This window comes from Triplophysa dalaica, chromosome 2 (genome assembly GCF_015846415.1).
Source record: "Triplophysa dalaica isolate WHDGS20190420 chromosome 2, ASM1584641v1, whole genome shotgun sequence".
Lineage (NCBI taxonomy): Eukaryota > Metazoa > Chordata > Actinopteri > Cypriniformes > Nemacheilidae > Triplophysa > Triplophysa dalaica.
Genome location: NC_079543.1, coordinates 10,712,165 through 10,736,655, shown reverse-complemented (window position 1 = coordinate 10,736,655; position 24,491 = coordinate 10,712,165). Strand labels below are relative to the sequence as shown.

Sequence of the window (24,491 nt, the reverse complement as noted above, 5' to 3'; positions counted from 1 at the left end):
AATGAAGCGTTATTTTTTTATGAACTTAGAATTAACTATTTCTATCTACATACACCGCGTGTCCCCTTTCTACAGTAGCCCTAAATGGACAAACTACTCCACAGAGCACATTTCTTAAATACGTTATCTCCTTCAGCATGGAATTTTTAAAAACTTGACGACATCTTCTTTGTTGAATGTCATCCACCGTAGTGCATCGAAAATCAGGGTGGAAGTGGGCCGTTGATTACAATTCGCAACCTCACCGCTAGATGCCGCTAAATTCTCCACATTTTTCTTCTGTTTTTATGCACATGCAACATGAAAAGAGGTTAAGTCAGAACAAGAGGGTGACTAAATAAAAAGCTTTACATTTCTTTTAAATTCCTTCCATGAATTCTCCTGATGTTAGACAACAGTTTAATTGTTTGGAAATGTTTTTTCCGGTCATTTCAGCTGTTTTCACCCAAAGAGATCCTCGGCATGTGAAGTCAGAAGCTCTAATGGAACACTGCTATTTTCAGCGTTGTTGCCATTAAACCATTAAACCCCACTGCATTACACCATCAAAGATGTGCAAGATAATGTGTTATCAACGTGATCACTGATTACCCGTCGGTTCGAGGGGGGATTGATTTTTTTCACTAGAAGTGTTTGAAAGCTCTGCGGACACGGACAGGCTTTCCACCAGACCTGATAGAAGAAGAGAGAGAGAAAAAGCAGTCAAGCTTATATCGCCTTTCGGCATCATTTTGCTTAACGAGGAACTCAACGCCATGTCTGGAGCTGTCAAAGGGGCTCTTCTGCCTGTGACCTTCTTTGATAATTTACTGTCCCTGCAATAATCATTATTGCATGAGTTAATAGTTCAATATTCCAGAAACAATTGCCATTCTCCACTTCACAGAGCAAATAATTGCACTTGTGTCCCAGCTGATGCGACGGTCTCTTACCCATCAGCGTACAGTGTTTATCGCGATTCGGAAAAATAACTAGATTACAATTGATTTTTCTTTTGCTGACTTAATTGGCAAAATTAGCTTTGCGCGCAGTGCTTATGTTACCGTGACTCGTCACGCAGGACGCAGAGTACGACGTGTGCTATGTTTATAGTTTTTTTTTTCAGTAAGATTGTTTTCGGTTAGCGGCTCAATCTTAACGATTCGGCATGACGAACACAAACAAACAAATACAGTTCCATACCTATGGAGACATGAGTAATTGAAATGTATGGAGGGAACGGGTCTGTTGTCAATCAATGGCATGATTAAGCTCCGTCAACCCCCACACAATTAACGGTTACTGAACCTCAGCCGTATCCCATGGGCTATTAGGAACACGCGCAGTAACCCCTCGTGGAGGATTTTTAAAAGAGACCCGTAGCACTGTCCCACTTGCCGAGTTTAACACTTCACCTAAAAAACTCCTGCCCCAAGTGTAGAAGTAGACTTTTCCCAATGAGATCTCTAGCACATTTTCTGAGAGAACATAGATCATTCCTCACTACATGAACCGTCTGAGTTCGCTTATGTATGTAAGGGGAAAATGGAGCAGGAGAATTTTCAATAGCTTTATTACTCAAAGCCTAGGTTATGTACACTTTGTAAGTTGCTGAACTGGTGGATTTCACTGAAATGTGAAAATTGTTCTGAAAATACCCCATATTTTTTGTATTACTGTGCATGTTCTGGCCTAAACGTAAAATTCTGCCATCATTTATTAGCCCTTGTTTCATTCCAAACCTGGAAAAAAGTTATTCATAGAACGCCATCACATCTTTTCCAAACAGTGGAACTAAATGGTGACCACAGCTGTCAAGCCAAGCAGGAGTTTCAGTGAATAATGCTTTAAAATTAGGTCTGTTCTTCAGATTATGCTGTCAGCGACTTGGAATATAGTGCAGTCATATGAATTCAATTTTAGCCGCTTTTGTCGGTTTTCGAGCTTGACAAGCCATGGACTACATTGTTTCTTTCATTCAGTTTCATTGTCTCTCGAGATCAGATATGTGGAGATCAGATCAGACAGTCTATACTTCTCATTTGGTCCTTTGGCAGAATTTTTGTTTTCGGTGTTATATCGTGATCTACTTTATGTACCAAATTACATTCACATACATCACACCATGCTAATGGTTTTTGTATTTTCAAATACAATTTGCTTTTTTTTCAAACAGTGGACTGCCTGGACCCCACCTGCTCATCTCACGGTGTGTGTATTCACGGAGAGTGTCACTGCAATCCAGGTTGGGGCGGCAACAATTGCGAGATCATGAAGACTATGTGCCCAGACCAGTGCTCAGGACACGGAACCTACCAGACAGAAAGCGGCACCTGCACCTGTGACGCCAACTGGACGGGGCCAGACTGCTCTATTGGTATTACTTATTTTTTGTATTTCCTGTTAATTCTTTGCAGTCACCTTTTTAAGAGCAACACACTGTAAAACAACAATAAAACTGTAAGATTCCGGCAGTTTGGGTGTCAGAAGAAATACATTAACATGATTTCACGCAAAATTTACGAAATGTGTGAAGATTCTGTACAATTACAGTTTTTTTAAAGTGTAAAGTACATATATGGTTGAATATACTGTATATAACCCTCATTCTACAACCTACAACCTTTGATCCTTAAAAATTTGGCTGGTTACCATAAAAACAGTTTAATGTCTGATCAACTATGTATGTGTTCCATGTTCATTTTAGTCTGTATAGGTAAATTAAAGGTGTTCAGACTTATTTGATAATTCTGTGAAAATTTGCAAACACTGAATGAAATCAAATGCTTTTTTGTGTGTTATTTTGGTTGACACTTTTTTAATCCAAAATGCATTTAGGAGTGATTCCTGAAATTCAATAATGCATTCACTCCGTCATTTATATGCAGCTGTCACTCCAATTTTTGGTGTGTGTATGTGGCTCATCCCTTCAGGTCCTTTCTCTGATATACTGAAGGCTGCTTATTGTCCGTGACTTGATATTGAGGATATTAACAGTCTATTATTTCGAAATTTTCTTACCCGTCCTCCCAACTCTTTAGATAAATCAGCGGACCTTCTCGAAGGCACATTTGAATGAACCTAAAATATACTATTATAATGAACTCCGTCTCAGATCTCAGTCAAAAGCTCAGCTTCTATGTTATCTCTCTGCTGCCGGCGTATGTGTGCGCACGTCTTGTGTTTGTTCGAGTGACGATACTGATCTCTGTAATAAGACCGGTATTGGGCCCCTGCTGTTTTAGGACTCGCCCATGGTCGGCCTTTTAGTTATACAATGCTATTTTCTCAGCAGCAAACTGTGTCTAATGAAAATACTATTTCACCCTGGAGCCCAACACGCCAATCTATCTCTCACTCTTCTTTTTTCCTCTCTCCTTTTCGTTCTCACCCGGTTTTAATCGAGGAAGAACACCTGATGTTTTTTAAACCTCTTTTCCATTAATTAGCCGTACATCTTCAATTAGCGCAGCGCTAATGAATGAGGTCTGCACACTTCCCCTCTGTCACGTTGACGACGACGATGCTGTGTTAAATGCGGATAATGCCTTTTGCGCGGGGGGGGATTTTGATCGGATCGACGGCAGCTTTCCCAAAAGCACTGATAAAATTAGTATTGCCCCTCTTGTCCTAGATAATGAAACAGTGAGAGAGAGACCGAGAGAGAGAGAGAGAGAGAGAGAGAGATGAACTGACAGAACGGCATGTAAAAGCAAAAGTAATTTGTGGAAGGTGGATTATAAATGCAACTCTTAAAAGAAAATATTTATATTTATTAACCAATAATTTGATTTTAATTTTGAACCCTGGTCATGTTATGGCTTATCAAAAGCTGCACGATTTTTTTTGTTGGTCATATATCACCTAGGACACTAGGTGAACCAGGACCACCACTGGTGCCCCTTCAGATAAAAAATTGGCGCCAGCGTAACAGGGACACATTCAGGCACTTAGTCCTCAAGTTCTGGCAGAGTCTCCTGGAAAGACAAGAGAGTAATCCAGATTGATGTAGTGTAGTTGCAGCGGGCTAAGAGTTAGCAGACTTACGGCTCGAGTTTTCCAGAAGCACTTCTCAGCAGCTGCACTTCATCTGTCCATGTGAACTTTTCCCTCTACGCACAGCCTCTCTCTATTTGTCTCTCTCTCGCTCTCTCTCTTTCAATCATACTCTCGCTTTGAGGAAAGTGAGACGAACTTCAGCGGAGTCTCGTCTGATGAAGGCTAAAACACACAGGCGCCCGGGGGCAACTGCGTCATTTCTGCCCACCTGCAGGAGCCATAATAACAGCAAACAGCAGGGAAGCCGACCACAAACTGGCACTCACCTGACCCGGGAGCTGATGGGAAATGTTTCTCTGCATTTCTTCACTTCGGTTTCCTTTTCTCGATACACTTTCACCAGCTCTGGCTGAGTTTCGTGTCACCGTTTTGCACCTTGTCAGGGTTCACAGTTAGAACTGAGTCTGGAGGAATGTTGAAGGAAGGAGTTTAACAATACCCCATCCCATGATTTGCCATTATCAGGGTTGTGTCTTTCTAATAAGTTATTTCCTGTCTTCTGTGACAGGCTGTGTCTAAATGTGAGGTTCTCGTGAAATGGTGTGTGGGCTGTGAAACTACAGCTTCCCTTAAAGGGATAGTGCACCCAAAACTGAAAATTCTGTCATCTTTTAATCACCCTTATGTATTTTTACTAAACAAAACCAAAGGAGAATGTCAGAATGTCTGAGCTGCTCTATTGAACTTACCAGGGTCAGCTTCAAAAAAATGTAACCGCTTCAGTATTACAAGATACAATACTGCAAACTGTACCAAGCTGGATGCTGTCCGATAGATTTGAATTTTTTATTCACCAAAAGCTTGCCTTGATTATGATGATAATGCATGATAGCCATGTTCACTATTTATTTGCGTTGCATGGAAATGTGCAGCTTGGGCAGCTTTTTTGTGTTGCACAGAGGAAGGTCGTAGTAAGGATATTAGTACAGAATTTTCAAGCCCTTTTGTCTCCCATTCACTGTTCTGCAAACCCACACACGTCCGCACTCACACAGATTCATAAACCAAATCTAAATCACTATCAGGCTCTTTTCACAAGGAGTCGTTCAAAACGCACTTCAATTTTCTCTCGTCATGTATTGTCACCAGTTACCCAGGACAGGCTTTCATTTACGTGCCGGCATACTAAACATGAAACCTGTTTCTTTCGAAAAAAAACGTGTCATTTCTCGTTGGAAGCTTCACCCAAAATCTTTTCCTGTAAACACCAAACATGCCAAAAAATGTTTGAGGAGCGCAACTCTCGGAAGAGAAATGCTTCCGTGCTAGCTTCAATCCCAGATATCGTTCAGATGTCCTCCCGATGTTTGGCAGACCACACTGGAGTTTGTATAATTGATTTATTTTGGCTTGATGTGTTTGCTAGCTGTTTGTGTGGGGGGTCTGTCTTTGGGGTCCAGGTGGAAAGTTCACAGTGTCGATTCACATCCGCATCTGCACTCTCAGATCTCTTGTTCCTCACCTTTAGCTGGCTCCCCTCTGCCGCAGACTCCTCGCGTATCTCACACACGCAACACTCAGCCGGGTCGGACAAGGTTGATACGTGTCATTGTTATGAGGTGTTGTGTGAGGTGCGGCAGACGCTCCGCCACTCAGCCCACTAAACCCAGCGGGGGTCTGCAGTTATCTATTTCCTGTCATACGTTTTTCACACTTAAAGTCAATAACTTTGACGTGATGGTTTTCAGGAACGTAACCTCTGTTTTTGGAAGGGGAGAGAGTGTGCTGCCAGCAGGCGTGACCTTGTAGTCCTTGAGTTTTACTGAAGTCTAAACAAAAAATGTGATTTCAATTTGTTTGCCTTTGCAGAGGTGTGCGCAGTGGACTGTGGCTCTCACGGCATGTGTATAGGAGGAAGTTGTCGCTGTGAGGAAGGCTGGACGGGTTCTGTGTGCGATCTTAAAGCGTGTCACTCGCGCTGCACTGAACACGGCACCTGCAAAGACGGCAAATGTGAATGTCACCAGGGCTGGACCGGAGAGCATTGCACCGTCGGTAAGAGACTCGCACACACACACAGTCATTCCTTAAAGAAAATATTATTGCTCAGAGGTTTTTATCGCTCAGGGGATTTAATGTTCTCGGATAATTTATTGGGAAATGTTTAGGTGTGTATTGAATTCCCAGAATTATGAGTATGAGACATTCTTGAGATCGTTAATGAAGACACGTGTCTGGAGTCTGAGAAGATGTCAACAAAATATCCATCTGTGCTCCATTTACTCTATAATTGATCAATCTCAAGGAGAAACAGTTCTCAGAGATCTCATTGTGATTCTTCTCTGTTGTCAGTATGCACACACAGAGACACACACCCCCGAGTACGGTGTTATTTTTCCAATGCTTTCAAGCAGGTGTTGACACAAGTGTACGGATACAGCCGTCAAAGCACGGTCTTATTAAGGTTTACCTCACGTCTTTGAAGTTGTTTTGATTGCAAATTCCCTTTGTCTTTCTGCCTTTCATTTACACACATTGCCTTCTCCCTCCTCTATAGGAAGAGGACTGCTGGTGTTTGTTCTGTTTTGTACCTCCCCCCTGACCTTTGCTTGCTATCAAAGGGTTGACATTTTCATTGAGGTTGATGCAGGTTTCCACTGGGAAACACCTATTTGGGAAATCTTAGCTAGGCTATTGGAGGGGCTAAATGACACCATTGTCGGAGTACACAAGCACTTGAGTCCTCTTCGTGAGATGAATTGAGAAATTGCAAATAAATCAGAACATAATTAGCATGAATGTTAGGACTGCTCCTGCTGAAAAGATGTATGCCGACTGGTTTTGGTTTGGCCATTGTCTCTTTGGCCTGGATGTTTTTTTGCCACAAACCAACTTGGCTGAAAAACAACAGAACACTAACTAAATCACAATAGAAAATGTAATGGATGTAATGGGAATTGTGTTGGCTTTGATGAAAACTATAATGGTGTCAACTGCCCAAAACACCCTTAAAAAGGAATTCTAGTGGTCTAATTAAAAAAACAATTGTTCATAGTAGTATTTTGATAGAAACCATGAGATGGTTTCTGTTGTTTTTGTTTCAGATGGGAAGTATGTTAACATATAAAATGTAGAGGTAAAATAACTGATGTGGACACAGCACACCAACATCCTATAGTCAACATGTGATAGGGCTTTTCATTGTAGTCATGCAGATTTAAAGGGACAGTTCACCCCAAAATGAAAATTCTGTCATGAAATACTCACTCTTTAGTTGTTCTAGACCTGTACAAATTTCTTTGTTTGGTTGAACACACAGAAAAACATTTTGATAAATGCTTGTTACTAAATAGTTCTTGGACCCCACTGACTTCCATAGTAGGAAAAATTACAATGGTAGTCAAAAGTGCCCCAGAACTGTCCTACTTTCTTCCAAATATTTTATTTTGTGTTCAACAGAACAAAAAAATCAAGTAGCATTTCCTACTATGGTAGTCAATGGGGTCAAAGATCTGTTTAATCATAAGCATTCTTTCAAATATCTTTCTCTGTGTATATCACAACAAAGAAATGTATACAGATTTGGAACAACTCAAAGGTGAGGAAATGTTGAAAGAATTTATATATTAAGGGTGGACTGTCCTTTTAATTTGTACCTATAACAAGAAAGGCAAAATAAGTTCACTAACTTGTTAACAATAACAATTACAACATGAATGTTGTAAAGTCTTGTTTCTTCTCAAACAAACTCAAACGTCTACATGTTGCTGGGCAGTCGCTTAACCTCCAGTCAGTAAATCTGTTCATGTTGTTAGCGTGTTGGCTACATCCTCCACCAGCTCAGCTCTCAGCAGGGTACGTCAGCTGCTCCATTACTCAACACGAGCGATGGAGGTACGCGGCCTTGTTAGCGAGCAGGCCTGTTTCGCCGGGCAGCATTATGAGAATCTGGCCAGCGTTTCGCTATTCGTCTTCCAAATTAGCACGGTTAGCACGTAATGCTGTCACGCTCTTCTGTTCGAACCTGCCACCCACGCACCACACTCACCCCGACTCCAAACTTTACTGAGTAGAACAGCTTTCTCAGCTCGATCACTTAATGACCTTGTTGGTTTAAAGTTTAAAGATTATAAATGGCTGTTTATAAGCCTTCAGGAAAATATATTTGAAATTAAACGTCAGTGAGGTTTTTTAATAGATTGGTCAATTTGACAGTTTCATTAAAGTTTTTACGTGCTGTAATGAATTGTTGATGAGGCGTCCCTTTTTTCAGGTAATAAACCAAAAGTGTCATAAAAAGGCCCTGTAGTGAGTTTTTCTGGGGGTTTTCAAACATGTAACTTTTGATTAAATTTCATGCTGTTAAAATTCTAGACCTAGCCTCATCTTGCGCGTTATTTATAGCTACTTGTTTATTTACATTTTTATTTTCTCTTAAGCGACAGCCATGATGATTTTGAATGAAATTGGTTTTATAATATAAATTAAGATCCATTTTGACACTTGTGTTTACAGTTGAAACTTTGGATAGCTGGATACATCTCTATTAAGACTTTGTCCCTCTGTGCTGTCCGCATGCATCGCAAGAGGTGGACTGTGTATGCGTGTGTATGTGTGTTTGAGAGAGAGCATGAGAGGGAACTAAAAGAATTATGGTACCTCATACATCATGTGTGTCAGACTGAGATAAGGGGACTCTTGGCTCCATATAGGTGTGTGTGTGCGCGTGCGTGTGTGTGTGTGACCTTCTCTGTCCCTTTACACCCACTCAGTCTCATTAGACCTCTTCACAGTGTGTGTGTACACACATCTCCCCTGCATTTCCACATACTTGCATCATCATTCTTTCACACGGACACCGAGACACAGGTATGACAGCTTTCATACTGACCAGCAGCACCCAGACATTTACAATATATATCAAAGTTGTAATACAAAACACATCAAAAACTTTTGATTTACGGCTTGTTCTTTATTAAATATTAAGAATGTTTGGCCGTTTTTTACAGTATTGCAACAGTATGTGTCTGTTAGTTTGTGGGTCAGAACTATGAATGCAAATTAAAATGGAAAATAAAATCAATTTTTGCAAGAAGAAAAAAATCTGTTCAAATCTGACCGGGCCTCTTTTCATAAGGTACGATTCCTCAGCGCCTTCAGAATGAACCGCTACATTTTAATTTGGGCGTCAGAGGTGCACAAATGCGCAGCAGCCTGTACAGTAGCTCCTGTCATTTTTCAGCACCTGCAGTGCCTTACCTACAATAAAAAAGCTGAAAGCTGAAGAGGAGAGTCTGTTAAAAAGAAGATGTGAGATGGCGGCTTTAATTGTTTTCTAAACTAGACGCTTTTGATTTAGGCAGCGTTAGCACATTAGCTTTGCAATTTGGTTGACTTGATGGAGTGTCTGTTTTCTTGTTTACATGCTTGAGAGTGGGAAATGCTTGTGACGTCATTGATGTTAGAAATGTAAACGCTCACTGTTGCCGTAGCAACAGTCTGCTCACATTGGCCCTATTTACACTTGGTATTAACATTCGATCACAAGTAGTCAGCCGAGACACATTCCTGTTTACACCTAGTATTACAAGACGTCTACCACGCAGCTCTGTGACTTCTTGCGATTGGATTTTGTCAAAGGAAACATCTCCGATTTTGTGACTACATATATCACGCATGTCAGTGTTTTGCTGCATGTCGATAAAGTGATAAAGCCAAAACACTGTTGCTCTTAAATCAAATTTAGCCACAGACGTGACGTTTTGAGCAGAAAGCTCATTGTTATTTTAGTCAGGAAACTGTATTAAATGAACCTCCAGATGTACGCGCCTCTCACGATCTGCATTCATTTAGCGGATGCTTTTATCCAAATTATCAGTGTCGCCGCATGCACGGTACTGACAATGTTCTTTGAAAGTCGGAATATTTATGGGCTTTACCAAATTTTCAGGTGATTATTTTTGTCACAAGCGTAACATAACAGGCCAAGTGTAAAACCTCAGACTGGGGTTTGAGTGATGATGCAGTCACTGATTGTTTACACTCGTATTCAACACAGTCCACTTGCGACTGAATCAGATGAATTTTAATACAAAGTATAAACAGGATGAGAAATGGGCGAAATAAAAGAACTTGAGCATTAAACCTGTACTGCATATTTTAGCCAGACAGTGCGGCATATTTTTAAGAGAGATGACTGTTTGATTTAGCTTAGTATGACACAGATTTGTTTATTCATTTGGAGATGATTAGGTAGTTAAAGGGAGAGAGAGAAAAAAGAAAGAAAATGCAGGCACAAGAGGGAAATATTTCTCACGACACAGACACCAAAAACAGACTTTCAGCCAACTGCGCTTTCTCTTGCCGATGTTCTTTTCTAGATTGCTGGTTATTTCAGGGGTTGTTATGAGTTGTTGACAACACTCCTCAGCTATGTTGCTTTACATCTGGTGAGTTTAGCTACAGTTAGAGACTGAGGTTTAGTATCCAGCTATATTTGTGCAGCATAAAATGCACCATTTTGCTTTTAGCTACATTTAGTAGATGTATCTTAGTGAACCACAACACTGAATGTATCTTAACTATCAACACTCCCTGTTCATCTTCATCAATCATCATCCGCCACACTCCCGTTTTGATATTTCTCCCGTAAAACTCCCGTATTTCATTTTTTTCTCCTTTGAAACCCGTGAACAGGAGGGTGGCTCCGTAATCTGAGCCTCTGCCCATTTGCCCTCACATGCTGAGGCGCTCTTTGGTAGGTGAGACTGAACGGTAGCCGAAGTGGAGTAGAGAGTATTCACATCCCGCTAAAAAACGTTCTCTTCACACCGCTAAAGGTCCGCATATTCCACTCCGCGTTTTCCATTTGCCTCCCTCCTCACAGTCTGTGTCCGCTCACTCGAGGTCGTTCCATCCAGAGCTTTGACAGGCAGCAATAGAGTCTAATATTACATTATAGCTGTAACACGGGAAGACGGATGAAGACAAACGGAGACGGGACAGGTACAATCCACAGGGTTTTCATAAGACAAACACAGGAGTAGGAGAACACGGGAGACACAACCAGGTTTTACAATACAATACTCGACAAAGAACTAAGGAACACACAAATACAAGGGGAAACACTCAGGGAAAACAGAATCAGGTGCGGGACCATTTAACAATGATGAGGGACAGGTGAAAACAATGAATAAGGCAGAACACAAGGGGAACACAGGCTGGAGTGTTACAATAGCTTGATCTGCACAGGTAGTATTTTCGTAGTTTTTAAAGTATGTCTTATTAGCTGTTGTTGTTACATTTTTTAAACGTGTTAAGAAAAGAGTGTTGTGTTCTCCAGACAAGAGTTTATTTCTTATATTTCTCGTACTGTGACCATAAGCATTTATTGTAAATAATAACTGCAATATGCAAACACTGGTAAATCCATCCATCCATGTAAATAAATAATACAAACAATAAAAACATGCCATGTACAACACCCCCGCAACCACATCACAAACCCACAACCCCCCCCCCCCCCCATCACATGTATTCCCGTATTTTGGTACCCAAATGTTGACAGGTATGAACTATATAGAGTATGATGGACAGTATACTGTGTGAAGAAAGAAACAGACCATAGAAACATTGATAGAAGAAAACATGCTCAGTAATTCATATTTCAAAAAAAAAACTATGCATATAGTTATAATAAATAAAATCCTGTTGCTTGGATGTAACTTTTCTAATCATCTCTACATCCTCTGACCTCAAGCGTTTACTTTAATAGGTTTGGAAGCACGATAAATCACAACGTTGGCCTGTTTTATAATGTGAATATATAAAGCATGTTCTGAAACATAAAAGGACCCATGCTAGCATAGCCCATTTTCTTTGGAGCATTTCTTTTGTAATGGCTCCTTAAAGACTCTTTATGACTTGAAAAAAAGCATTTTTTTCTGGAGAGGGCTTGTCAGAGGCTTCACTGCCAGACATTTGAGATTTTTATTAAGACTTGTATGCTTCATTAGGCCTTGGGCCCTTCCAGATCATTCATCAGCCACACAACTCTTACTGTGAGAAAAGGCATGGATTACAGCAAGCTGTGCACACACATCAATCAACCCCGCAGGAGCGGCTTTGTGTGTGCGGATACGCTTGTGCATATGCATAAGCAGATATGGCCACATACAAAAGTGCATACAAAATTGACGAACTCACGGGCTGAAAAACTGAGAAGAGACTTGAAGAAAAGTTATTGGAGCAAATCTGTTGGCTCTGCGGTCGTCTTGATGACGCCCCCTGGCAGCAATTAACTGGTCGTGCAAGTATAGTTTGAGAAAAATGATCCAAACTGTTTAAAAACGTGTCAAAAAGATGGGGAAATTATATTATATGATATTTATCTTTAATCTGGCAAAATCAACATATTTTTCAGGTAGGTCCAGCTAATGAGCATACAGGTTCTTTCCTAGAAGAAAGGTTATTGAGCGATTGAAAATCACACAAAGAACTACGCAATGTAAAACAAAACATGATTAAGACTACAAAAAATACAGGTGCAACTAGGCAATTCCTTGCAAATGTTAAGCTTAGCATGAAACAAATATTTTTACCAAAGGTTTTCACAATACTGATAGAACTGATGTCAACATCTGGTGCTTTAAATACCAATGTGAGGTCTCAAATAAAGTTTTAAAGCACTTTTAAAATGATTTTCCACAGTAAGGTAGTTGTCACTTTCAGAATTGTCACTTCCGATACGGTACATGTTCCTCATAAATGGGCATATGAATATTAATATATAGTTACTATTTTGGGGTCTATAAAGAGTCTTCCCTTCTCCATTTGTTGGGTTTTATTTCATCTGGTTTGGGCGTTTTAATTCACAGAAATCCTACAAAGTATGTAGTCTTTCAGAAACATTGTCCTCTTCTGTCACATCCATAACACATTTTTATTTCCCGTTTGAAACAGAAAACTCTTGTTTAGACTGATATTTTTCTGATGTTTAGACTCCATCAACAGGGGTTTAGTAAATATGAAAAGATGGTTCCATATTTTGTTAACAAATGCATTTTCCCAGAGTTGATATGTCACATCCATAACGCAAAATGTCACATCCGTAACCCTGAAATTGTCCAACTGCAATTGTCCAACATTTTTCAGGTAGGTCCAGCTGATGAGCATACAGGTTCTTTCCTAGAATAAAGGTTATTTAGGATTTCGATTTTCTCATTCCTTTTTCTAAAAGTGGTCTAGTCTTTATACTTTCTTCATGTTTACCAATTTCAGAGACTAACACACATTTAAAGTTCACCAACACTAATGCGCAAACAGGCCTTAACGCATGTCCCTCAGAACCTCTCATTTATTATCACACGCACACGTGCGCAGACAAAGAAATCAATAGCACACCCTGCAGGCGTGCAATCGCGCGCAAACGCTCAACTTCATTCTCATTCAGTGTCCTCAATTCTCCCTCACATCGAATCACGTCAGATAGAGGGTTAAAGCAGTAACGCAGCATGGACTGTACATCTACAAATCATTATCCACGCTTTATCATCTCAATCACTAATTAATGAAAAGCCCTTTCACAGCACATTAATCCAAACAGCCTGTGAAAGAGAAACAGAAAAGAGCCGGTTCTCCACTGGCGGAGGTGGCGTCGTGTGCCATGCTATCATTACAGTAGCGGGCAGTTGGCTGACATGTTGCTAACGTTTGATTGGTTCTGTGGGATGCCCACGAGCGTGATTAAGACACATGTTTGGCCTCCGTGTCAGACCAGCTATACCTACAGCTGTGGGGGCATGTATAGCGCCATGTGGCTGCGCATAACAATTAGGATCATGGAAATTAATATAGGCGCTCTCTCCCTCACTTTTGAGAAGCAGTGATTGAAGCGCTTTGGACGTGTTGTATAATTGTTTCCAGATTAATGTCACTTTAATCAGAGCTCTTTGAATGCGCACGTAAATAATGAAGCATTGATGTCCATAAGGGGATGATTGCCTTTTTTTCCTTCGCTCTCTCCGTTCAATCTCCTTTCTAACTCTGTATATCTTCCCCTCAGGACAGTCAATGTAAATGAACGAAACTTTGTCGTAATTAGGCAGTAATTGGCTGCCCTTACTGGCAACTTTCCAGTTTAGAGCATGTGTTCGCTTGAGTTTTTATAACCCGCTGTGTAAAATTAGGTAGATACGCACCCGATCTACCACAGCTGTCTACGCTCGGGATCGGTGGTTGTTAACTGAGTGATCGCGACCCTTAAATGGCTCTGTTCGGATACAATGCTAAATGCACCGATGTGTATATAGGATAGCTCGAATAGACAAATAAATAGGATTATCAAAAGAGATAAAACAAAGCTTTCTTTTTTCTCGTTGTTTACGCCAAAGTCTGTTTCAGCCGTCAAATTCTACAGTGTTTTGCAAAACTCGCCCGTCACTTGCTACCCGCTAGCCAATTCAAGCATATGCCAACATGGACAGGTTGCTTGACATCCAATCCTCCTGAAAATCACACACAGAACTACGCAATGTAAAACAAAACATGATTCAGACTACAAAAAATACAGGTGCAACTAGGCAATTCCATGCAAATGTTAAGCTTAGCATGAAACAAATATTTTTACCAAAGGGTTTCACAATACTGATAGAACTGATGTCAACATCTGGTGCTTTAAATACCAATGTGAGGTCTCAAATAAAGTTTTAAAGCACTTTTAAAATGATTTTCCACAGTAAGGTAGTTGTCACTTTCAGAATTGTCACTTCCGATACGGTACATGTTCCTCATAAATGGGCATATGAATATTAATATATAGTTACTATTTTGGGGTCTATAAAGAGTCTTCCCTTCTCCATTTGTTGGGTATTATTTCGTCTGGTTTGGGCGTTTTCATTCAAAGTAATCCTACAAAGTATGTAGTCTTTCAGAAACATTGTCCTCTTCTGTCACATCCATAACACATTTTTATTTCCCTTTTGAAACAGAAAACTCAGAGTTTAGACTGATATTTTTCTGATGTTTAGACTCCATCAACAGGGGTTTAGTAAATATGAAAAGATGGTTCCATATTTTGTTAACAAATGCATTTTCCCAGAGTTGATATGTCACATCCATAACGCAAAATGTCACACCCGTAACCCTGAAATTGTCCAACTGCAACAAGGACAAACATGGTTTGTGCAGACCGCGGTTTCAGACAAGCCTGTTATAAACATAAACTTAGTGCTTAGTGAAGTTCTGTGCTTTTCCAGACTGATAATTACTGGTTTGTTGTCGGCCTAGTTTGTGAACCCTTGCAGCCGTGCAGACTATAATTGGTGAAGCTGGCCAGCCAGCATGTACTTTCTTATCAAGTTAGTTAAGTGAAGAAATCATGCTGGTCAAGCTAATTAAAACACCCGGTGGGGACACCAGCACACTAGCAGGCCATGCTGGAGAACATGCTAGTGCTAACCAGCAACCTGTTGAAGCCATGGGGTTTGAACAGATCGCTACAAATCATTAAAGCAGAGTATGGTGTAATAATAAAATGTTTTAATGTTTGATTTGGAGGGTTTTTTTGGTATCGTGTTGGGTTGCCATGTAATGGTGGTTCTGAAACAATGCAAGTAAAAAAAAAAACCTGCTCCAGATTTCCAGTGTGTGGAAACAAGACACCCAAGGAATTTAATCAGCATGCATTGCTCTCTCTCTCTCTCTCTCACACGCAGACACAACCTCTCGATCAATCTAACACACACCCACCCTCTGTTCATATAGGTTTCTTAAGCTATAAAGCATTTATTACGTCTGAACTGCGTTGTTTATGCTCAAATTAAAAGGTGACCTTTCATTTGTTATGATTTAATGTAACTCAGCATATGTAATATTTTGACACGCTTAACGGGGTTTCTCCATAAGCCTTGTCAGATGCCATTTCGTTTAGCCACAGGAAGGGGATGATTTCTCATGTACACACATGTGGAGGATTTAGAGCTTATAGCACAGAGACGCACACACACGCTTGTCTTTTCTTTTGTTTTTTCTCATACCGGGGCATATAGTATTTCCCTCACACACCGAGGGCCTCAAGGATAAAAGATCTGATGTGATGACAGTGTGAAACGTGAAATAGCACACATACAGCAGAATTCATCTGCCACATGCCAATCACTTCCAATTAGCATGAAAGGCCCCGTTCGGTACGCTATCCTGACAATATTGTAAATCCCATGATACCTGTGTTATTTACCTCATGCATTTTGAGTGATAGCGTCTCGTGGTCGAAAACCGATTTAGAAGTGCTCAGCGAATACTGAGGAGGACATGTGAATAATTATTGAATGTGTTACTGTGCATGACAATTAAAGATACTTATCAACGATTAAAGATGCGTTTTGGTGCGAGATGGTGTAATTCCTGCATCGACCAGCAGGGGCTGAAATGGTTTGACTCTGTTTTTCTTTGTGTGTTTCAGAGTGGCTATGTTTGTTCCACCTCTTTTTAACATCCTGTCTTTCTTTCTTTTCTTCCTCTTTGCTCCCTGTAAAGCTCACCCAGAGACGTATGTCCAAGGTACTGTGTCTTTTTCTTCCTCCTCTCTCTTTCTTTCCCTTGAGCTCTTGTGTCCCGGATTGAGGTCTTTATGACATTTTTATGGCGCATTAATAACCTCTTCTCTCTCTCTCTCCCTCTCCTCTGCTATTATTGTGATTCTTCATTGGCTTCTTTTTTGGGACTGTCAGAAATCCAATCCAATGTCCTCAGCGCTCTCCTTGGCTAATGTTCCAAGTTTTGCACAAACACCCCACTCCCGACTAAATCACCGCAGCGCCACATCTGCACTTTAGCATCTCAGAGTTGCATTCAAGTTCATTAAAACCTGATTTTTGGGAGATGCATGCAAATGACGATCAGCGGTGTTTGTTTTATAACGAACCAAGAGCTGGCAAAATACACGGATGTAAGAGAAGAGAAGCTAGCGTATTCTTGTTTACTGTTACTGAGGTGTTTTTGGAAATGATTTCACAGGGCTAAATCAGTGCTAAGCCAAGTGTGATTTCAGACTCGCATGAAGGCATATGGCACATCAGACCGCCAAGAACTTTCAGAGTTTTTTTTAAACCGAAAGATGTTTCTTATCTTAAGGGGTGGTTTTGGTACGTCTACTGAAAACCTCAATATGTTAGCTGTATCTTTGAACACTTGTTTTATTATGTTTTATCACTCTTTGAACATTTCATATTGCTTTTATCTTTTCATATTCTCACTCATACAATGCTAAACAGACATGGCATTCATGCCTTGAGTAACACTATATACACACTGTGGCAATCCTCCAGACGGAGTCGTCCAAACTCAAAACAGTTCCCTCTCCTCTTTCAACATCTCGCTTTCCTTCTTCTCAAAGCCCTCTTTCCATTCTCTTTATGGTCATTAGCTTCCTTTCTCTCTTATCCTTTGTGTTTTTCGTGTTCTGAATTGTCCTTTACTTGGACTCAAGTGCTCAGATTTTTTTTGTTCATTTTCTTTCCCGACTTTTCCTCCCTCCCGGCCCCATAATAGGAGAGAGGATAGGATTTAAAGGTAATGCATACCAAAGCCCCAGGGAGACTGTCACAAGCAATCACCCCACTGTCTCTCTGAGCTTTCTTTCTTTCTTTCTTTATGTCTGTCTGTCTGGCTTTCTTTCTCTCCTGTCCCCGTGTCTCTTTTTCCTCCCTGTTATTTGTCTTGAAGCACGTTGTCAGCGTGTCTATGTTTCAGTCTCCACACTGTTTTTATCGTTGTCTTTTTATCTGCCAAATTCATCATCGTTTGTCTTGACCAAGTTACACAGACCCACAACACACACACACCTAATTGCAGATACAAACACACCTGTGATCCTTGAGTTTTGTTTGGGAATCCTGTGGGTCCTGTCTCCATGCATCCCGCGGCCTGATCCCTGGTGTTTGTTAGCCTAGCTGCTACCACAATCCTCCCCTCCTGCCCTTCCCTCCCGCCCGCCCTGCCCTGGCCTCTCTCGCTTCCTCTGATTCCGTCCGGCGGAATGTGACCTGTGCAGAAAGTATAGCGCTGGAGGCACATGCTCTCCCGCCAGCTCAGACGTCCACCCTATACTTTATGCCACTGGGATTCTCTGTGTGCAGTAGCTTCACATGGATGCTGTGCATAGATGTATAATTCCCTAACTTCCACAATATATGACTTCCTTGGATCTCTCTTTCTAAATTCAATTTTCTTTCGTTTAATTTATTTTCTTTACTAAATTTTATGTGTTTTTATTTGAATCGGTTCTTTTTTCTTTTCAGGTTTTACCTTAAGTTTCCCATAAATATATGCCTTTTCAATTGGTTGGTTGGATCTTGCTTGTTGAGAGAAGCATCAGTTACATCCATGTGAATCTACAGCCTCTCTGCATCTCACTAGGCCTGTTCGTAGTCCAGCGTCAGTCTATGTCCGCCTCTAAACCTGTATTCTCATTCACAACAATCTCAGTGTATCTGTTTGGATAACCTTTCATTTCTTTGTGTTTCACAAGTCGAAAACACTGTACCCCCACGTATGACAGTTTGCAATGGCAACTGAAACACATCAGTACATTGTTATTTTTCAATATCAGCCACATAATGATAAAACACACACATACATTACTCAATCACTTCCAAGAACACACATGCATGTCCCTATTAGTGTATGACGGCTTTGTCTATCTCTGCAGAGGGATGCCCAGGTCTGTGCAACAGTAATGGTCGCTGCACGCTGGACCAGAATGGCTGGCATTGTGTCTGCCAACCAGGCTGGAGAGGGGCCGGCTGTGACGTTGCCATGGAGACGCTCTGCGCAGACGGCAAGGACAATGAAGGAGGTGAGGTCACCAGTGTCTGGCTGGATATTGAAATCCGAATTTTAAATGGTGTTCATCGAAATGAAATGCATATGGAAATGCATATGGAAATATCACATAAATATTTGTCAATGATAATCAGGTCGAGGAAAAAAACCCTGGTGGATACAGTAAAATGTGCGTATGAAAGTGATCTTAGAAAACAACTGTCAGGTTTTGACATTGTAATTTAACCCTCAGAAAAAGTCATAGGAAATAGTGAAGTTAAAGTTTAGTAGTGTGTCCTTCCTTGCCACTTGCAACGGCAAAGAAAATTGCATATATTATGTAGTTTAAATCCAATTATTTTGAGATTAAAGTCCAAATATCAGAATAAATAGTTTGAGAATAAAATATATTTAAACTTTAATATTTTAAATATTATCTGATATACTAATATAATATATTTAATACATATACTTTAATATTATATTGCTGTGACATTAATCTTGTAATTTTGTTTCATTTTATTTTGAATGCATTTATTCTCTTATGCACAAACACTACCCCAGTCTGCCATTGTTTATAAAGACAGGTGACCCCGCACTAACTCAATCCATTGGTTCTTACAGATGGACCAACACAATCTCACAACAGAAACGTAAATATTTTACGAGGTGGCTAATTTTGGCTAATTCATATGGATTGGTACAATCTCATTTGTACATTTTGGTACGATTTGCTGTCACGCCAGTGATGTTAGTTGTAGGGGTGGGACTTCAGTATCGCTCTTTTCTAGTAATCTTTAGTTTTTGTACAATTCACAATTTACAAATACATATGAATAAGCCACCCATAAAATAGTTACGAATTCCTTTGAGATCAGGTTGGACGGTCCAAACAATTGGATTTAGATTCTTCTTGTTTCAATTTTTGTCTTTTTTTTGTGCATGAGGATTTTGGTGGATGGGAAATCGCTGCGTTTCTCACTCACTGTAGTGGTTTTTCTTCTCACGCACATTAGAATGCAACACATTACTAAGCAGATGAGTTTATTTTGTTCATGACCCTAAAACCAAAGACAAGCAAAGTATTGGAACAACGTGGGCCAATCAAAACACAGAATGCTCTCTTATTTCCTCTCTCATCTCCCATCATGTTTCACGGTCTGAATCTGGATGTTTTACCTATTATCCATGAATAACACAACATCTCTTGTTGCTTACATTAACTCCTCAAACAAATGACAATGTATACTTGAACGTGAAACTTTAACAGTACATGTGAGATTCTCATCCACCTCATTGATGTCTGCCATTAGTTGTCAGCTGAGACCTCCTAAAAACCTTTTTCACAAATATACCACAGACATGATGCTGAATTTTCCGCTATTTCAGACTTTTCCAAAATATCTTTCTTTGTGTTCAACAGAACTAAGAAATTTATACAGATTTAGAACAACTTGGGGGGGGTCATTTTTGGGTGTAGTAGCCTACTATCCCTTTAATCATGTTGGTTAAATCGCTACAATGCCATTTGGACCCTGTTTACACCTGTATTAAGTGCTATCAACTCTTGACTTGATCACTTAAAACAGATCTTAAATCCAGATGTAAACAGTCTCTTAGATGTCGGGATCCGGTAAGAGTATTTTGTCCACACAAATGCATAGAAATCCCCTCCAGTGAGGCACGGAGGCGAGTGGCCTGAACGTTTAAACACAGCTTACTTCCAAAGTATTTGAGGAGGTTATTTTTCAGGTAAGGAGATAAGGCTGTCTGTAACATCATAAATCTGAAGGATTAACAGTCCTCTGGAAGCTTGACAAAAGGCTTTGAAGTTTTTCCAAACGCAGAAGGAAAAATATACAGTAAGGTTATGATGTACTCCAAGTTGTAGTGTGATAGTGCCACGTATTTCACATGTCTTTGAATTTCTTGGAATAGCTGTTCGTTTGAGGTACCACAAAAAGATGAGAATGTAACCAACGCTGTTTGGCTACTTGTCTTTTCTAAACGCAAAGATAAATACATTTTGTCTTAAATACATATATGTGTCCGAAGATCTCATTACGTGACCTCTGTGAGGTTTGACCTGGAAAAGCTATGTTAACAAATTCCACTCTCTCTGCGGAGGAACCTTTTCATGTATGTGTTGACTTTGGCAATAAAAGACCGGATTTAAAGCAGTGTGAGAGTTATGAGAGATCCAGATCTCACATGAAGTTGCGCCGTGCTTTTGGCAGGGGGTGCCGGGACGCTCGTAAGGCAAAACAAACAGTCAGATGCTCTGTCTCTATCGCACCAGGCCCGTGTCAGCTTGGGGTGCCGTAGAACCGGTCTCCCACTGATTAGCACAACAAAAACGTGTGTTTGTACGAGCGTGTGTTTGCACATGTGTTCTTTTACAGCCCCCTCGTGACCGAGTGCCAGATGTACACAGGGCTTTTTATAAACTAGCCGAGACGGATGGCAGAGGTTTATGGCACTTACCTGCGGGAGATCGGATCGCATTTCCACACAAAGCAACCAGGTGTTTTACTGATAGAGGGAAGAGAGAAAGTCTTGACAGTGTGAATAAAGAAGGGGCGTAAGAGAGGATATTGCTCTCGTGTCGTTTGACCCTTAAGGTGAAAGAAATAAAAAGAAATGGGGGAGCTGTGTGACGCACGGATGTAGAAACATTTTATTTATTTGTAGGTATGGGTGATACGACCGAAAGCTTATAGTATACACTCTATACAGTCTTTTTGTAATTTGAGATTTTTTTAACACATTTTAAAATTACTGTCAAATTCTGTCAAATTAAATATTTGTGTAGGTATAAAATCTTATCACTTAGGTAATTTTACGTCGCAGTAACACTATATGTCTGTTCTTTTTGCTTTAGTTATATGGTTTGTATTTAGAGAAAATACTAGGATAATGTAGAAAATGCTAGACAGAACAAAGGACTATTTATAAAAACTGTGTGATGTCAAGGCATGAAACAATGGCCAAGAATGGACGAAAACAGAATGTTTTTTATGTTTTCTTAGATAACAAATGTATTCTTGTGTAGACTAGCTATCTTACAAATTGCATACATCACGCAACACATACTGCCTCTCTCTGTATTATTCACATACTGTTTATGGTGTGACATGATCTTTAAGACAGGACTCAGGATATAGTCTAAGACTCTTTAACACATAGCACCTCATATATTTTTTATGTGCTTTTTTTAAGTTACGGGTGTGTGTGGTTGTGTGCAGATGGTCTGGCGGACTGCATGGATCCTGACTGCTGCCTGCAGAGCTCATGTCAAAGTCAACCCTTCTGCCGTGGCTCTCCTGATCCCATCGACATTATCAGCCAGAACCAACCAGTCAACCCACAGCAAGCAGCCCAGTCATTCTATCAGCGAATCAGCTTCCTTATCGGCCCAGAGAGCACGCACGTCATTAACGGAGACAACCCCTTCAACCGGAGGTGAGACTGCACTGAGCAATGTCGACCTGAAAGAAAACATCGAGGAGTGTAGCTTGTTTTCGAGCTGGAACATAGGATTGCAATACTGATAAGCAGCTCTCGTTCGTGTCATCCTGCGGGAAATTTAATGCGTTCCATGTGTCTCAATATTTCTTTCAATGCTATCATTTTTGTAATCTTAAAATCGAGAGTTAAAGAAGACTTACTGTCAGAGAATATATTATAAAAAAATTGTTTTGAATTATATTTTTAAACATAATACAATCCAACATGAAATTACATTTTTAGTTGCGAAACAGCCAATGGTGTTTGCACAATTCTTCCAAATCTTTTGTAATTTTCGCCTTTAACCTTACTTTATCCAAGGTAAATATTGTTCAATGTTAAGGTATTTTAAAACATGACAGAATAGTATAATTCTACTATATTTTGCTGTGAAGAATGGGTCGGTTGACCCAAAGTCAGACGCAAGCATATATGGGATATTATCACTTTTCTATAATCTTCCAGTTTCCACTTTACCAGTGACCAAATGCGGTGACCACCATTTAAAAAAAAAGGACTCTAGAACTGCTCCTAACAGCTCTCTTAAAGACTTTATAAAGTTGCCATGGAAACAGCTGTGCTGACAGAACCTCACAAGAACTGTGACCCCAGTTAAAGAGAGAAAGATCTCCGGAGTTGCATTAAAGTATAATTTACAAATGATGCTTCTTGATTCGCATTGTGTATGAGAGAGCGCCATTACAGTTATTAGAAAGGGACGTTGGATCTGATAAAAGCCCATTTGAATAAGCAGCACTATTAATTAAGTTGTCACATCCACAGCGTAGGTTTGTCCATAGCATCTTCTCTCTGTTTGCTTGAATGGGTATAATAATTTCTCAGTTGTCATGGTCAGCTGCATTTATGTCTCCGCTCAGCCTTTCTTATTCCGCTCGCTCTGTCAAATATGCGGCCGGCGCTATTCAAGTCCCTCTTTGTGAAACTTCCTTTTCGTGCTTTTAATGTAATTTCCTCTTTGTTGTGGCTGACCACTATTCGGAGACTCTGTAAGCCAATATGTGTGCAAGCCAGCTTCAAAACACTGATCTTCGGCTACAGTGCATATGCTCGAAGTCACATTTCTGTTTGAATGATATGTGATAATAATGCATTAATGATTGGTTTGTTTATCTCTTCCCATGTCTTCTATTCATAACTCAACGCACATGTTCGGTTAACATGGAAATTACATTGAAGTTAGCTTGATTACTGAGTCATAACACGATTAGACACAACAAAGGGTTTTATAGGCCTGATGCCGGTGCCCGGTATGTGGGGACATTAAACGTTTAAGTACCTTTGTGCAAAATAAAGACAAATAATCAGATAAGGGGAGGTGTAGACTAATGTGATTTAAAAATAAATGCACAAACCCACACGGGGCACATCTGTGCTGAATATCGGACATTTTGGCTGGAGAGTTTGTGCACTCATTGAATGTAACACAAACCATGTGTGACAGACTCCCTCATCCTCCCAGCTCATGATAAAATAGAATTCTCTCGATTTAAGCTAAATGAATGTCTAAATAAACATTACAGTCTCTGGTTTTTGCATTCATTAAGTTGAGCTGGTAAGTCTTTGTCTTGCACTGTTTTTGGTTTTAAAGGTGTTGAAGGAGTAATAGCATTGAAAAGACGCAGGGAAAATATTTCTTTTGACTGTCTAAAGAAAAGCACTTAATGCAAATACCGATATATCACCACCCTTTGCCTTCTAGGTCCAGAAAGTTTCAACTAAAAGTCTCACTAAAAACAGTTGCTCCCCTGTTCCTGAGGGTAACTACATATTGATTCACAGTATAAACGCTGTAAACAACATGTCATCAGAGCGAAAATGCCTGCTTTTCAGTTTTTGCTGTTAAGTATCTGGTACACAGTGTATATGGGTTTGTACTTGTGCCATTTTTATGCCGCAGGGTTTCAATTTTATTACAGCTAACTTATTTCAACTTTTTATTACGTTAAGGTGACGTTAAAGTCGATTGGAACATTTTTCCAGTGCCTCTTTTCTATTTTTCAAAAGCTTTTTATTTGTTTTTATTTTGCTGTCTTACGCTAATGCCAGACTGCCCATCTTAAAAAATAAAAATTCTCACAAATAGATTAATCTTAAAAAAATATATATTATAATAATTTATTGTGGCAAATTATTTATTTTATAATCATTTTGTTAATTAGCCATGT

General features: G+C 40.0%; 1 protein-coding gene across 4 annotated transcripts in view; it reads left to right on the top strand.

Moving 5' to 3' along the window:
- Positions 1-24,491, top strand: part of LOC130434362 (teneurin-3) — a 578,467-nt gene that overhangs the window by 507,116 nt on the left and 46,860 nt on the right. For 2 of the 4 annotated variants that reach the window (XM_056764479.1, XM_056764508.1), the window contains 6 exons: positions 2,156-2,356; positions 5,848-6,033; positions 16,513-16,536; positions 17,527-17,547; positions 18,686-18,832; positions 22,044-22,260. In XM_056764479.1, the coding sequence (XP_056620457.1) occupies positions 2,156-2,356; positions 5,848-6,033; positions 16,513-16,536; positions 17,527-17,547; positions 18,686-18,832; positions 22,044-22,260 (796 nt within the window). The remainder of the gene's footprint in view (positions 1-2,155; positions 2,357-5,847; positions 6,034-16,512; positions 16,537-17,526; positions 17,548-18,685; positions 18,833-22,043; positions 22,261-24,491) is intronic. The other 2 variants (XM_056764490.1, XM_056764500.1) reach the window with 1 other exon arrangement.